General features: G+C 47.4%; 1 protein-coding gene across 1 annotated transcript; it reads right to left on the bottom strand.

The window, feature by feature from the left end:
• Positions 1 to 643: 643 nt before the first annotated feature.
• On the bottom strand, positions 644 to 12,575 carry LOC119954220 (keratin, type I cytoskeletal 47 kDa-like). The gene is made up of 8 exons (XM_038779258.1): positions 12,091 to 12,575; positions 10,413 to 10,495; positions 8,539 to 8,695; positions 8,285 to 8,446; positions 7,061 to 7,186; positions 6,771 to 6,985; positions 5,366 to 5,433; positions 644 to 883 (listed from the first exon to the last, which is right to left on the bottom strand). The coding sequence occupies exons 1-8, from the start codon at positions 12,505 to 12,507 to the stop codon at positions 792 to 794; spliced, it is 1,320 nt and encodes a 439-aa protein (XP_038635186.1). The 5' UTR covers positions 12,508 to 12,575; the 3' UTR covers positions 644 to 791.
• Positions 12,576 to 16,188: the final 3,613 nt, after the last annotated feature.

The raw sequence follows: 16,188 nt of genomic DNA, 5'->3' as shown, positions 1-16,188 counted from the left end.
TAATGACCCCGCTATTGGTAGCCATGGTTTCAGCTGCACAGGTTCGATGCTCTTGAATTTCTCCCCCCACCCTAAATATCCTGCCTCTACTTCTCTTTCCTCCTCCAAGACACTCCTTAAAAGTAATCTCTTTACAGAGTTACCCACCCTCATGTCTCCTGATATGGCTCAGTGTCAAATGTTGTTTAATGCTCCTGGGGAGATCTTTGAGATTACAAAGTACTCTATAATTTTTTTTGGTTTAATTTCCAATTAAGGGGCAATTTAGCGTGGCCAATCCACCTACGCTGCACATCTTTTGGCTGTGGGGGTGAGACCCACGCAGACACGGGGAGAATGTGCAAACTCCACACGGACACTGACCCGGGGCCAGGATCGAACCTGGGTCCTAGGCCACATGAGGCAGCAGTGCCAACCATTGTGCCACCTCAAAGTACTACATAAATGCACGTTGCTGTTGAATGTTATTCGTGCAGACTCTCCTTTCATTTGCAACAGAAGGACTATTTCCTATTTTCTAACCCCATGTTTCATGGTCCCTGGTTGTTGGCGTGTGGTGATTGGAGCTGGTGAGAGTTTGTGACAATGTTATGAGGTAGACCTGTGTCTGCTAAGAGGAACTGAAAACACAAAACATTCAGAATAGCTGGTCCCACAAAACTTTATTAAATCCTCAGAAATACAGTAAAAGGAAAATCATTCAGAGTTGTGTTTATTAGTTATCTCTTCTTATGTTGGATAACTTTTACTTTGGTCTTTTCTCTGCTTTTTCCAAAGTGATTAAAATCTGATTATTGGATGATATTCTGCGAATAGGATTTCACTACTTCCCCATTAATTGTTTCTTCCACCACAGTCTTCACTACCTTCGTTACGACAGGTTCTTTAAGAGAAGAAATCAATAATCAGTGGCTTAGTTGGAGACTAATTGATGCATTCATTAATCAGTAAATGGTAAAGTCAAATTCATGATATCACACTTCTGACCACATCTGGATTTGCAACTCTGATGGGACAGAGTCCTGGAGATTATCACATGGCCTCCTATCTTCCCCCACCTGCATTGGTCATATATCATACTCATCTTCAGAGCTGCACCTCCATTGTCCACCTCCACCGCTCATTGGTCATCCAATAAGGCACTCATTGGCCAGCAGATATCTCCATCCTTGCTGGGCCCTGCACCCCCCCCCCCCACCCCCGTCACCTTCTATTGGTTCCCCAACATCTCAATCCTTGCATCGTATCCACTGCTTTATATTGTGTGGCCTTTATGTATTTTACGTGGCATAATACAAAGTGACAATATGTTGTTCTTTTCCTGGGCAGGATCCCAGAACGAGGACAATTCACCACGGGCAGCATGGCAGCAGAGTGGTTAGCACGGTTGCTTAACAGCTCCAGGGTTCCAGGTTCGATTCCTGGCTGGGTCACTGTCTGTGCGGAGTCTGCACGTTCTCCCCGTGCCCGTCCCAATACGTGGGTTTCCTCCGGGTGCTCCGGTTTCCTCCCACAGTCCAAAGATGTGCGGGTTAGGTGGATTCGCCATGCTAAATTGCCCGTAGTGTCCAGAAATGATGGGTGGGGGTTACTGGGTTAAGGGGATAGGGTAGATGCGTGGGCTTGACTAGGGTGCTCTTTGTAAGGGCCGGTGCAGACTCGATGGGCCAAATGGCCTCCTTCTGCACTGTAAATTCTATGATCCAGCCCATTCTCCCGAGCTCTATACTTTGATTTCCCCCCCCCCCCCTCCCCCCCCCCCCCCTCCATGCTTAAACAAATCAGAGCATCTGGCTACCCCTCCATACGCAGAATGACCATCGCTCATATGCGAGTTCAGACGATCGGGGCTATTTGGCTAATCAATCATGAGGCATTGGGAGAATTATTTCCTGAATGGATACAGGCTTCACTGGATATCAATCAGGAGTGGGGACCCTGCCAGGTTTTTGTTTCTCTACACATTGAGGGAACGAAGTGGACTGTTGAGCAGCCCAATTGTTCGTCCACTGGCATCAGACTTTCCCGCTGTGCATGACTGTGCTAGTCAGAGATGGAATGCCACGATAGATAAGATCAATACGTGGCTTGAGAGATGATGCAAGAGGGAGAGATTGAAATTCCTGTTACATTGGAACCGGTTCTGGGGGAGGTGGGACCAGTACAAACCGGACGGTCTGCACCTGGGCAGGTCTGGAACCAATGTCCTCGGGGGTATTTGCTAGTGCTGTTGGGGAGGGTTTAAACTAATGTGGCAGGGGGATGGAAACCGACACAGGAAGCCGAAGAGAAGTAAAGTGGAGACAGAAACAAAAGGCAGGAAGAGGAAAGGTGAAAGGCAGAGAAACCAAAGTCAAAAATCAAAAAGGGCCACAGTACAGAGCACAGAGACTGGGAATAACTCATTGAATGGGTCCAGTAAGGTTAAGAAAAATAAAACACAGGGAGAGTGCACAAATCATGACCGGACAGATGGTCTGAGAAAGCAGGGCAGAGAACAAGGGAAGTCTAAATTAAACTGCATTTATTTCAATGCAAGAGGCCTGATTGGCTAGGCAGATGAACTCAGAGCAATTGATAGGCACATGGGACTTGTGATATTATAGCTATTACTGAAACATGGTTAAGGGAGGGGCAAGACTGGCAGCTCAATGTCCCAGGGCACAGATGCTATAGGAAAGATCTGGCAGGAGGTCATAGAGGAAGGGGAGTTGCATTTTTGATTAGGGAGAATATCACGGCAGTACAGAGAGGGGATAGAGGTTGTTGGAGTAGAATCAAGAGAGAAATCAGGAGGGCAAAAAGGGGATGCGAGATTGGTTTGGCAGATAAGGCAAAGGAGAATCCAAAGAGCTTCTACAAATACATAAAGGGCAAAAGAGTAAATAGGCAGTGTGTGGGGCCTATTAATGATCTACAAGGTCATCAATGTGCGGATCCAAAAGAGATGGGTGAGATCCTAAATTAATATTTCTCATTGGTATGTACTGTTGTAAAAGGCATGGATGTTAGGGAACTTTTGGAAATAAATAGGGATGTCTTGGGGAGCGTACAGAGGAGGTTCTGGAAGTCTTAAAGTGTATCAAGGTAGATAAATCCCCTGGACATGATGAAATGTATCCCAGGACGTTGTGGGAAGCTAGGGAGGAAATTGCGGGTCCCCTAGCTGGGATATTTGAATCATCGACAACCAAAGGTGAGGTGCCTGAAGATTGGAGTGTAGCAAATATTGTGCCTTTGTTTAAGAAGGGCTGCAGGGATAAGCCTGGGAACCACAGGCCCGTGAGCCTAACATCTGTGGTGGGTAAGTGGTTAGAAGGCATTCTGGGATTCAGGATCTACAGGCATTTAGAGAGGCAAGGACTGATTAGGAACAGTCAGCACGGCTTTGTGAGTGGAAAATCATGTCTCACGAATTTGATGTAATGTTTTGAAGGGTTAAACAAGAAGGTAGATGAGGGCAATGCAATTTACATCGTGTACATGGACTTTAGCAAGGCCTTTGACAAGGTACTACATGGTAAGTTGTTGCATAAGGTTAAACCTCACGGTATCCAAGGTAAAGTAGCCAATTGAATATAAAATTGGCTTGACAACAGAAGACAATGTTGGTTGTAGAGGGATGTTTTTCAAACTGGAGTATGTGACCAGCGGTGTGACTCAGGGATCAGTGCTGGGTCCACTGTTATTTGTTATTTATATTAATAATTTGGATGAGAATTTAGGAGACATGGTTAGTAAGTTTGCAGATGACACCAAGATTGGTGGCATAGTGGACAGTGAAGAAGGTTATCTAGGATTGCAACAGGATCTTGACCAATTGGGCCAGTGGGCCGATGAATGGCAGATGGAGTTTAATTTGGAGAAATGTGAGGTGATGCATTTTGGTAGATCGAATGGGGGCAGGACCTACTCAGTTAATGGTGGGAGTTGGGGAGAGTTAGAGAACAAAGATCTCAGAATACAGGTTCATAGCTGCTTGAAGGTGGAGTGGCAGGTGGACAGAGTGGTGAAGAAGGCATTCAGCATGCTGGGTTTCATTGGTCAGAACATACAGAAGTTGGGACGTCTTCTTGAAGTTGTACAAGACATTAGTAAGGCCACACTTGGAATACTGTGTTCAGTTCTGGTCACCCTATTATATAGAAGGATATTATTAAACTAGAAAGAATGCTGAAAAGATGTGCTAGGATGCTACTGGGACTTGATGGTTTGAATTATAAGCAGAGTCTGGATAGACTGGGAATTTTTGTCCCTGGAGTGTAGGAGGCTTAGGGGTGATCTTATAGAGGTCTATAACATACATAGAATTTACAGTGCAGAAGGAGGCCATTCAGCCCATCGAGTCTGCACCGGCTCCTGGAAAGAGAACGCTACCCAAGGTTAACACCTCCACCCTTTCCCCATAACACAGTAACCCCACCCAACACTAAGGGCAATTTTAGACACTAAGGGCAATTTATCATGGCCAATCCACCTAACATAATGAGTTATAGATAAGGTAATTAGTCAACATCTTTTCCCAAAGGTAGTGGAGTCTAAAATGAGAGGGCAGAGGTTTAAGGCGAGAGGGGAGAGATACAAAAGGGTCTAGGGGGACAATATTTTCACACAGAGGGTGGTGAGTGTCTGGAACGGGCTGCCAGATGCAGTAGTAGAGACGGATACAATTTTGTCTTTAAAAAAAATCATTTGAACGGTTATAATGGTAAGCTGGGTATAAAGGGATAGGGGCCAAATGCAGACAATTGGGACTAGCTTAGTGGTACAAATTGGGCTGCATGGACAAGTTGTAAACCTCTATGACCCAATACCACACCAGTGAAGTTACGGAATAAGAGGTTAGGAACTCCTGTCATTCAGTATGTGGCTAAGAGGAATTGGGCAGCCTCTTAAACCCATTCCATTAATATTAATAATATTGTCACAAGTATGCTTCCAATGAAGTCACTGTGAAAAGCCCCTAGTTGCCACATTCCAGCACCTATTCAGGGAGGCCTGTATGGGAATTGAGCCTGGGCTGCTGGCCTTGTTCTGCATTACAAGCCAGCTGTTTAGGCCACTGTGCTAAACCAGCCCTCTGATCTTTGATCTCAACTCCACTTTGGTGCCCGATCCAGATATTAGGCAAGTCCTCTCAAGTCCATTAGTCTCCTGATGGCTAGAGAATTCAAAGATTCACCAGCTTTTGAGTGAAGAATTTCTCACTCCTAAAAGGGCAAACCTTTGTCCTGAGAATGGGACCCATTGTTCCAGATACTTCGACCAGGGAAACAAACTTATCTACGAGGTCTAAATATACATTTCTGGTCAAGCTTACGCTGCAGTCACTTTGATGCAGGTTTGAAAGTTATATCTAACTCACCACGTTTTTCCGTTTTGATCAAAACAGTCTTGCCTGAACTGATTGTAGACATTCCGGATAATGCTTGGCTGGTAAAGTAAAGAAAAAGGCAATGAATATCCGAAACGCCGCAGTAGGAATATTACAAGAGCTGGGTAGGGGTGTATTTGTATAGCACCTTTCATAACCTTGGGAATGTCCCAAAGTATTTTATAGCGAGTATCTCATTCAGGTCATTTGGACGTGTACCCGTTCTGTTGCAGGATTAATGCCCCTCCAGGTACCAGTGTCCAAGCCTGCCAGTTGACAATTGGAATGGAGTGTTTTTCAAACTCTGGAAATGAATAGTGGGCTTCAGCCTCAATAATGAGCTGAGGATTCTGGGCAGGATTCTCCAATAATGGGGCTATGTGGCCATGCCAGCGTGAAAAGTGGCACCAACCACTCCAACGTCAACGATCCCCGATAATGGGGAATGCTCCTCTTCTTAGGGGGCTAGGTTGGCGCAGGAGTGGTCCCCGCAACTCCAGCTGGCGCGGAATGGCCTGTGCATGCGCGGAACGGCCGGTGTATTCCCGCACATGCGCAGAACGGCCGGCATGATTCCGCGCATGCGCAGAACGGCCGGCATGATTCCGCGCATGCGCGGAACGGCCGGCGTCTTCCCGCACATGCACAGAGATTGCCTTCTCCACACTGGCCCCCGAGCAATATGGTGGAGCCCTACAGGGGCCCGGCACGGAGTAAAATAGGCCCCACGGAACCAGCCCCCTCCCACCGATCGTGGGCCAGGCCACCGTGGAGCCCCGCCCCTGGATCTTATTCCTCCCCTCCCCCGGACGGCCCCCACAGACTCCCCTTCCAGGTCCCGGGGACCTGAGTGACCCTCGCCGGCAGGATTCGACCAAACCCGTCGGCCACTCGGCCCATTGGGGCTCGGAGAATCGCCGGGGGGGGGTGAATCGGCACAGGAGAATGGGGAAGCCGGCATCGGGGCGACAAGGCGTGATTGTCGTGTCCCCTCCAGGGATTCTCCGGTCCCCAATGGGCCGAGTGGTCGATGGGTTTGACCAGAGAATCCCGGCCATGGTGTTTGTGCAGAGAATTCAAATATATCCCTACCTGCAGACAGGTGGGTGCCTGAGGATCTCCAGCACAGGATAGGAAGGCAGTTACTTTAATATCTACTTTGCGTAATACCCAAGTAGCAAGGATTGATTCTGGCACTGGTTTGTAAAGCAAACACTACCAAATTTCACATTAACATCCCTTATTAAGAGCACAACATTCATCAAAATCACCCAAAGTAATAAAGTCACCCAAAGCAAATAATATGAATTCAGAAGCCAATGCCCTGTCTAACATGTTTAGTTAGTTTGAGGGATGAAGCTGTAGGGAGCTGCGTTTGCTCTGGTTACTGTCTTACCCAGATGTATTCATCAGGCGGCGATATGTCTCAATTTCCATCTCCAGCTGATTTTTACTATCCAGCAGCATAGCGTAGCTTTTGACATTTTGATCTAGTTTCAGCCGTAACTCCATCATCTCTGCCTCCAATCTGTTGATGTTAATCTGAATTTTGTCCCGCTTCATGCAGTAACTATTCTCAACGTCCCCAAGGTTCGCTTCCAGAGATGAAATCTGCACACAAACAGTGATTCGTCAGATCCACACTTGCAATAACCCAGTAACAATACCCTCCTGAGCACTACTAACCATACTCAGCAGGCCCTGGTATTCCATTTCTAGTCCCTGGTAAGTGTGTCTCAATTGGGTGAGCTGTGAGGTTTCAGTCTTAATCACATCAGTATTGACAGCATACTCGTTCTTTACAGTCACAACCTGAAATAAACAATTAAAACAAGTCATTAACCAACAATGGGCTGTTTTAATCAAAACCACTAACTCTATATTATCTGTCTGCTGTTTGAACAGTCAAGGGTTAACACTAAAATAATTCTATTTATGGGTCAAAAATCTGTGCCAATTTGGTTTAGAGCATTTTGAAATCAGGCCCCCAAATGTCATCTTATCCCAAGATGTATATGAAATATTTACATTCCTGAACCAACTGAGCTTACACCTGAAGCCTTCTCAACCTTGCGCCTCGCCTGAGGTGTGGTGACCGTCGGGTTAAATCACCACCAGTCAGCTCCCCCACCACAGGGGAAAGCAGCCGATGGTTATCTGGGACTGGGACTGTGGTGGCTTGGCTCGTATAGAGTAGGAATAAATGGTTATTTTTCGAAGTGGCAGGTGCTAAAGGAGGGGAGCCGTAGGGATCAATGCTTAGGCCCCAAATATACACAATACATCAATGATTTGGATGAGAGAACCAAATATAATATTTCCAAATTTGCTGAGTCCAGAACCAGGGGCTACAGTCTCAGGATATGGGACAGGCCATTTAGGACAGTGATTAGTAAAAAGATCTCCGCTCAAGAGGGTGGTGAACCTCTGGAATTATCTAAAAGAGAAGGCTGAATATAAATGAGGAAATAGATTGATTGCTAGACTCGATTGGTGTCAAAGGCAATGGGGCGAGTGCAGGGGTCTAGTGTTGCGACAGAGAATCAATCATGATCAGGCTCAAAGGGCAGACTTTCTGTGGCAGGTTTTGAGGTGGACAGGTCTGCAATTTTACATTAAAAAATAAAAGTCCGTTTCCCCCCCGCCCCGGGTATCACAAAGTCTTTTCAGTGCAGGAGGAGATCATTTATCCCATCGAGTACCACTGCTTCTCTGAAAGAGCATTCTAGATAGTCGCAGAACTACACTGCTGCTCAGCTGGGTGACGGGCTTCAGTCTCTGGAGCAGGACTTGAACTCACAACCATCTGAGTCAGAGGTGAGAATGCTAATAGTTGATGCCTGGCACTGAATGTGTTAGTTGAGTTGTCACACTGGAATAATTTAATCATCCCCCAGATTTCCCACTTACCTGCTGTGAATACCAATTTTCAAGTTCAGCTTTGTTCTTCTTCACTCCTTGGTCATATTCTTCCCGCATCTCATTCAGCAACTTGACTAAATCTAGGGTCGGTTCAGTTGTGACCTCTACATTGACATTACCAGATATCTGACCACGCAGTCCCCTCAGGGTCTACAAAGAAAACATTCAGTTAATGTATAATCCCAGTCTCAAAGGAACACTGCACTGGGTCGTAATAATTTACCAAAATGAAAGTTCCTTACCTCTTCATGGTTCTTCCTGATGTAGATTAATTCCTCCTTGAGAGACTCAATCTCCATTTCCAGCTGACTCTTCTTCAATGTCATATCATCCAACATTGTACGCAGTCCATGAATATCTGCATCCACAGACATTCTAATTCCCAATTCAGCTTCAAATCTATAGAGACAGAAAAAGGGGAAAATCTTTCTTATTACTTGTTATCTACTGCTGAAGTTATGAGGCATTCTCTTGCATTTTACAGTGAGATTTATGATTTAAATTATGTTCTTTGAATGACTCAAGAGGTTGCGGTGGGGGAGGGGGATATTCCAGATTTGTCCTTTCCCAGGTACTTCTGTCTCTCCCGTGATTACTTACATGGAAACGTACATAGTAAACAGAAGCAGAAGGAGGCCATTCGGCCCCTCGAGCCTGCTCTGCCATTTATTATGATCATGCTGCTCATCAAGTTCAATACCCTGATTCTGCCTTCCCCCCATATCCTTTGATCCCTTTAGCTCCAAGAGCTGTATCTAATTCCTTCTTGAAATTACACAACGTTTTGGCCTCAACAACTTTCTGTGGTGGTGAATTCCACAGATTCACCACTCTCTGGGTTAGAAATTTCTCCTCACCTCAGTCCTAAAAGGTCCTTATCCTCAAACTATGACCCCTAGTTCTGGACTCCCCCACCATCGGGAACATTCTTTCTGAATCTACCCTGTCTAATCCTGTTTTAGAATTTTATAGGTTTCGATGAGATCCCCTCAGTCTTCTAAACTCCAATGACTATAATCCTAACCAATCTAGTCTCTCCTCATATGACAGTCCGGCCATCCCAGGAATCAGCCTGGTAAACCTTCGCTGCACTCCCTCCACAGCAAGAACATCCTTCCTCAGATAGGGACACCAAAACTACACACAATACTCCAGAACTCACTAATGCCCAACTCAAATCGCAGTAAAACATCCCTATTCCTATACTCAAATTGTCTTGCTATTCGCGTCTGGTCAGGATACTCCAGGCATCCAGAGCATGGAGCATCTAGTCTTTCCCTGACACATTACAGAGCTGAATGAACTAACATGTACCAAACTGGCTCCTCCATAATGCAGCCATTCTGTAATGCATGTGTCACTCATCTAGGTTTCAGCTGTTTGGCAGAATCAACATGACCAGATCTCATCAGTGTGCCCTCAGGTGAGAATATAAACAATACCTTTTTTCTTTTCACTTCTACTGTCTTGCCAACGGAAACCACCCCGTGCCTCAATTATTCAAAAAATCTCCACGAGTCACTAGAATGGCTGCCAACCCTTTGTTATGCCTCCATTGAACATTTATTCTTTCTCTGGGCTAGAGAGGTTGATTGTCAATCCCTACCAATAATCACATTAAGTGTCCTTTAACCAAACTAGTAATTATGAGATTTCACTTCTTGTCATGAACTTAATGCATGATTGATGTATAAATCTGACAAGGTCTTAAAAATGAACAGGGAGGTTTAGCATGAAAACTTATTTCTGTGGCAAACTGACCAGTATTTTCAGATCATTGTGCATCTTAATCCCCTGGACTTTCTGGATGATATACACATTAATAAGTGTATTTATACGTGATTAACACATGATTTCTATTGTGGTTATAGTCCTCCTGAGAGAGAATCGAAAGCTCTTCACCAGAGCGAAATAACAAGAGGCAATTTAAGTCATTCTTTAAATGACCAAAATCTGAAGATTATTTTTTGGATCGGGTCCATTCGGCAGCAATAGATCAGGGTGGCGGAGGTGTAGGTAAAAAATGAAAATGGGTGATGAGGAAGATAAAGCGGCAGGATAGGCCAGTCAGAGAATAAAGTTCTCAGTTCAGAAAACACTTGAAAAAGTTACTCACTTTGATCTGAAATCTTCAGCAGCAAGTTTGGAGTTATCAATCTGCAGCATAAGTCTGGAGTTATCAAGGATGAAATCATTAATCTGTGAAAATAGGAGATTAATAATAAATTATACAGTTTCTTGGGAGTTAATGAGAAGCAACAGCATTTCTAGTTCATTCACTGCTTTCAGTCAGGGTTAGGATGTCCAGTTCTGTAACACTGCGGGCTCCATATTCCATTTGCATCTCCTGCACTGGTCAGCTGTCCTCTGCCCCCACCCCAACACCCGGTCTGCCACCCCTCCGAACCCCATCCCTGGCCAGCTGCTGTTGGTGCAGCGTTGCCTCGCTATCCCTGCCTGGTTCCCCCACCAGTGTTGCTGCGTCTCCTTCACTACCAGTCTTCAGACATCAAGCCCAGAATATCCACCCAAATTCAAAAAATTGCATATATCGACTAAACCTCGAGTGGTTTGTGTTTCCACAATTGCTGACTATTATATATTTATCTGCCCCCCCCCCCCCCCCCCCCCCCACCCACCCACATTGCCCATTCAGGTCTCTTGAGGCACCTCAATTTAAATTTCTCAACATGATCATCCCATCAGTTACCTGAGCTCCAAGCTCTGCGATTCTCTGCCTCACTTTCATCGTGGAGCATACTCTTTAAAACATAGTTCTTTGATCAAACCTTAGAGTCATTGAGTTTTACAGCACACAAAGGGGTCCTTCAGCCCAATGTATCCACACTGATCATCAAGCACCTATCCATTCCAATCCTATTTTCCAGCACCTGCCTCGAAAAACATGTGGCGTAAATACTTCTTAAATGTTGCGAGGGTTCCTGCCTCCACCACCCTCTCAGGCAGCGAGTTCCAGATTCCCACCACCCTCTGGCTGAAAAGGTTTCCCCTCACGTGCCCTACAACCTCCTGCCCATTACCTTAAATCTATGTCCTGGTTATTGACCCCTCCACTGAGGTTTAGCTCAGTCGGCTGGACAGCTGAGATGTGATGCAGAGCAAGGCCAGCAGCACGGGTTCAATTGCCCCTTGCCTGAGGTGTGATGATCCTCAGGTTAAATCACCACCAGTCAGCTTTTTCCCCTCACAGGAGAAGGCAGCCTATGGTCATCTGGGACTATGGGGACTTTAACTTGCTTGAAGGGGAAAAGTTATTTCCTATCTCTGTCGCTCATAATTCTGTACACCTCAAACAGGACCCCCCCCCCCCCCCCCCTCAGCCTTCTCTGCTGCAAGGAGAACAACCCCAGCCTAACCAGACTCTAATAGCGGAGGCGCCCCATCCCAGACCACATCCTGGTGAATCTCCTCTGCAGTGCAACACTTCCTTCCTATAGAGTGGAGACCGTTGCACACTGTCCTCTAACTGTGGTTTAATATCTCCTTGTGGCTTTGCTTCATAAAGCTCGTGTGGGCGGTTGAATTCAGCTATCTGTCTAGAAGTTATTGTAGCAGTTAGCTACACTGGTCTAGCTCAGTGGGCTAGACAGCTGGTTTGTAATGCAGAACAAGACCAGCAGCACAGGTTCAATTCCCATACCAGCTTACCTGAACAGACGCCAGAATGTGGCAGCTAGGGTTTTTTCCACAGTAACTTCCTACTTGTGACAATAAAAGATGATCATTATTATTAGTTAGTGCAGGTGAAGGTGCAGCAACCCCTCCTTCCTTACCTGTCCACGGAGTCCGTTGATAGTTGCCCAGTAGGCACTCCAGTCCCGGGTGGCAGGACCTGCTTTCTCATAATACTGGCGGATCTCCAGCTCCATTTTGCTGTTGGAGGTTTCCAAGCTGCGTACCTGCTCCAGGTAATGGGCCAGGCGGTCATTCAGATTCTGCATGGCCACCTTCTCATTCGCACCTCCCACCGAGGAAGTGGAGATGGAGCTGCCCCCCCCGAGGGAGCTGCCCAGCCCGAAGGAGCTGCTCCCCCCGTAGGAGCCGCCCATCCCGAGGGATCTGCTGCCACCCATTGAGATTCTGGCCCCCGACGCCCGCCCCGAGCTCGAACCCAAGGAGGACATGCGGCTCACATTGCCCCCTTGTACGGAATAGCTCTTTCGGCTGAAGCTGCTCTGTCCGAACGACATGGCTGGGTCCCTGAAAATGCTGCTAACAAGGTAACTGCTTCCAAACTTGCCGGAAAGTGCGGGAGTCAGAGCCTGCTCCGCCTTATAAAGCCCTTCGACTGTGTATCTGCCCCTCACCTGCTCACACATTGGCTGGGACAGAGCCAACAGAGGTAGCCCTGAGCCTCTCAGATTGACAGCTAGCTGATTGGAATCCTCACCCTGCCCAGGACACACCCTGGGCTGTGCCCCCCAAATACTCAGAGCAAAGAGCACATTCCCACGCCAGGTTTTATGCAAGGTTTGCTAATCTGCTGCGAAAGTGCATTCTGCAAAGACATCACTATTTTACCGCCAGTGCTTTGATTTCAGAAGAAAGCTGAAGGGTGTTTGCAGTGTGGACAGGGAGCTGGTCTGCACCTCTTCACATTCCAGACTGAGGGACATTGAAGCTGAAATATTCCTGGGGTGCACGTTTCATTCTGCCAGGTAACACTAACCGTGCAAACATTCAGCTCTCTGTCCAGCTGGGGTAGAGCTCAGTCACTATCACCATGGGGTCACTCACTATCACCATGGGCTCACTCACTATCACCATGGCCTGACTCACTATCACCATGGCCTGACTCACTATCACCATGGGCTCACTCACTATCACCATGGGCTCACTCACTATCACCATGGGCTCACTCACTATCACCATGGCCTGACTCACTATCACCATGGGCTCACTCACTATCACCATGGCCTGACTCACTATCACCATGGGCTCACTCACTATCACCATGGCCTGACTCACTATCACCATGGGCTCACTCACTATCACCATGGCCTGACTCACTATCACCATGGGCTCACTCACTATCACCATGGCCTGACTCACTATCACCATGGGCTCACTCACTATCACCATGGGGTCACTCACTATCATCATGGGCTGGCTCACTATCACAATGGCCTGACTCACTATCACCATGGGCTCACTCACTATCATCATGGCTGACTCACTGTCACCATGGGCTGACTCACTATCACCATGGGCTCACTCACTATCACAATGCGGTCACTCACTATCACCATGGGCTGACTCACTATCACCATGGGCTCACTCACTATCATCATGGGCTGACTCACTGTCACCATGGGCTGACTCACTATCACCATGGGCTCACTCACTATCACAATGGGGTCACTCACTATCACCATGGCCTGACTCACTATCACCATGGCCTGACTCACTATCACCATGGGCTCACTCACTATCACCATGGGCTCACTCACTATCACCATGGGCTCACTCACTATCACCATGGCCTGACTCACTATCACCATGGGCTCACTCACTATCACCATGGCCTGACTCACTATCACCATGGGCTCACTCACTATCACCATGGCCTGACTCACTATCACCATGGGCTCACTCACTATCACCATGGCCTGACTCACTATCACCATGGGCTCACTCACTATCACCATGGCCTGACTCACTATCACCATGGGCTCACTCACTATCACCATGGGGTCACTCACTATCATCATGGGCTGGCTCACTATCACAATGGCCTGACTCACTATCACCATGGGCTCACTCACTATCATCATGGCTGACTCACTGTCACCATGGGCTGACTCACTATCACCATGGGCTCACTCACTATCACAATGCGGTCACTCACTATCACCATGGGCTGACTCACTATCACCATGGGCTCACTCACTATCATCATGGGCTGACTCACTGTCACCATGGGCTGACTCACTATCACCATGGGCTCACTCACTATCACAATGGGGTCACTCACTATCACCATGGGGGTCACTCACTATCACCATGGGCTCACTCACTATCACCATGGGCTCACTCACTATCACCATGGGCTCACTCACTATCACCACGCGCTCACTCACTATCACCATGGGCTTACTCACTATCGCCATGGGCTGACTCACTATCACCATGGGATCACTCACTATCACCATGGGGTCACTCATTATCATCATGGGCTCACTCACTATCACCATGGGCTCACTCACTATCACCATGGGCTCACTCACTATCACCATGGGCTCACTCACTATCACCATGGGCTCACTCACTATCACCATGGGCTCACTCACTATCACCATGGGCTCACTCACTATCACAATGGGGTCAGTCACTATCACCATGGGCTCACTCACTATCACCATGGGCTCACTCACTTTCACCATGGGATTACTCACTATCACCATGGGCTCACTCACTTTCACCATGGGCTGACTCACTATCACAATGGGCTCACTCACTATCACCATGGGGGTCACTCACTATCACCATGGGCTCACTCACTATCACCATGGGCTCACTCACTATCACAATGGGCTAACTCACTATCACTATGGGCTCACTCACTATCACAATGGGGTCAGTCACTATCACCATGGGCTCACTCACTATCACAATGGGGTCAGTCACTATCACAATGAGAGTCAGTCACTATCACAATGGGCTCACTCACTATCACCATGGGCTCACTCACTATCATCATGGGCTAACTCACTATCACCATGGGCTCACTCACTATCACCATGGGCTGACTCACTATCACCATGGGCTCACTCACTATCACCATGGGCTCACTCACTATCACCATGGGCTGACTCACTATCACTATGGGCTGACTCACTATCACCATGGGCTCACTCACTATCACCATGGGCTCACTCACTATCACCATGGGCTGACTCACTATCACAATGACAGTCAGTCACTATCACCATGGGCTGACTCACTATCACAATGGGCTCACTCACTATCACCATGGGGGTCACTCACTATCACCATGGGGTCACTCACTATCACCATGGGCTCACTCACTATCACAATGGGCTAACTCACTATCACTATGGGCTCACTCACTATCACAATGGGGTCAGTCACTATCACCATGGGCTCACTCACTATCACAATGGGGTCAGTCACTATCACAATGAGAGTCAGTCACTATCACAATGGGCTCACTCACTATCACCATGGGCTCACTCACTATCACCATGGGCTAACTCACTATCACCATGGGCTCACTCACTATCACCATGGGCTGACTCACTATCACCATGGGCTCACTCACTATCACCATGGGCTCACTCACTATCACCATGGGCTGACTCACTATCACTATGGGCTGACTCACTATCACCATGGGCTCACTCACTATCACCATGGGCTGACTCACTATCACAATGACAGTCAGTCACTATCAAAATGGGAGTCAGTCACTATCACAATGGGGTCAGTCACTATCACCATGGGCTCACTCACTATCACCATGGGCTCACTCACTATCACAATGAGAATCAGTCACTATCACAATGGGAGTCAGTCACTATCACCATGGGCTCACTCACTATCACCATGGGCTCACTCACTATCACCATGGGCTCACTCACTATCACCATGGGATTATTCACTATCACAATGGGGTCAGTCACTATCACCATGGGCTCACTCACTATCACCATGGGCTCACTCACTATCACAATGGGCTCACTCACTATCACCATGGCCTGACTCACTATCACCATGGGCTCACTCACTATCACCATGGCCTGACTCACTATCACCATGGGCTCACTCACTATCACCATGGCCTGACTCACTATCACCATGGGCTCACTCACTATCACCATGGCCTGACTCACTATCACCATGGGCTCACT

This window comes from Scyliorhinus canicula, chromosome 19, assembly GCF_902713615.1.
Source record: "Scyliorhinus canicula chromosome 19, sScyCan1.1, whole genome shotgun sequence".
NCBI classification, from domain to species: Eukaryota; Metazoa; Chordata; class Chondrichthyes; order Carcharhiniformes; family Scyliorhinidae; genus Scyliorhinus; species Scyliorhinus canicula.
This window is presented reverse-complemented; position numbering and strand designations above follow the sequence as displayed.

What these genes read in the sequence shown, in the direction of transcription:
- LOC119954220 (XM_038779258.1), bottom strand. Translation starts at nt 12,507, where the DNA reads ATGTCGTTCGGACAGAGCAGCTTCAGCCGAAAGAGCTATTCCGTACAA. An exon ending in TCAACGGACTCCGTGGACAG is followed by an intron (nt 10,496 to 12,090) that starts GTAAGGAAGGAG and finishes CTATTTTCACAG; the next exon opens with ATTAATGATTTCATCCTTGA. An exon ending in CGCCTGATGAATACATCTGG is followed by an intron (nt 5,434 to 6,770) that starts GTAAGACAGTAA and finishes TTACTTTACCAG; the next exon opens with CCAAGCATTATCCGGAATGT.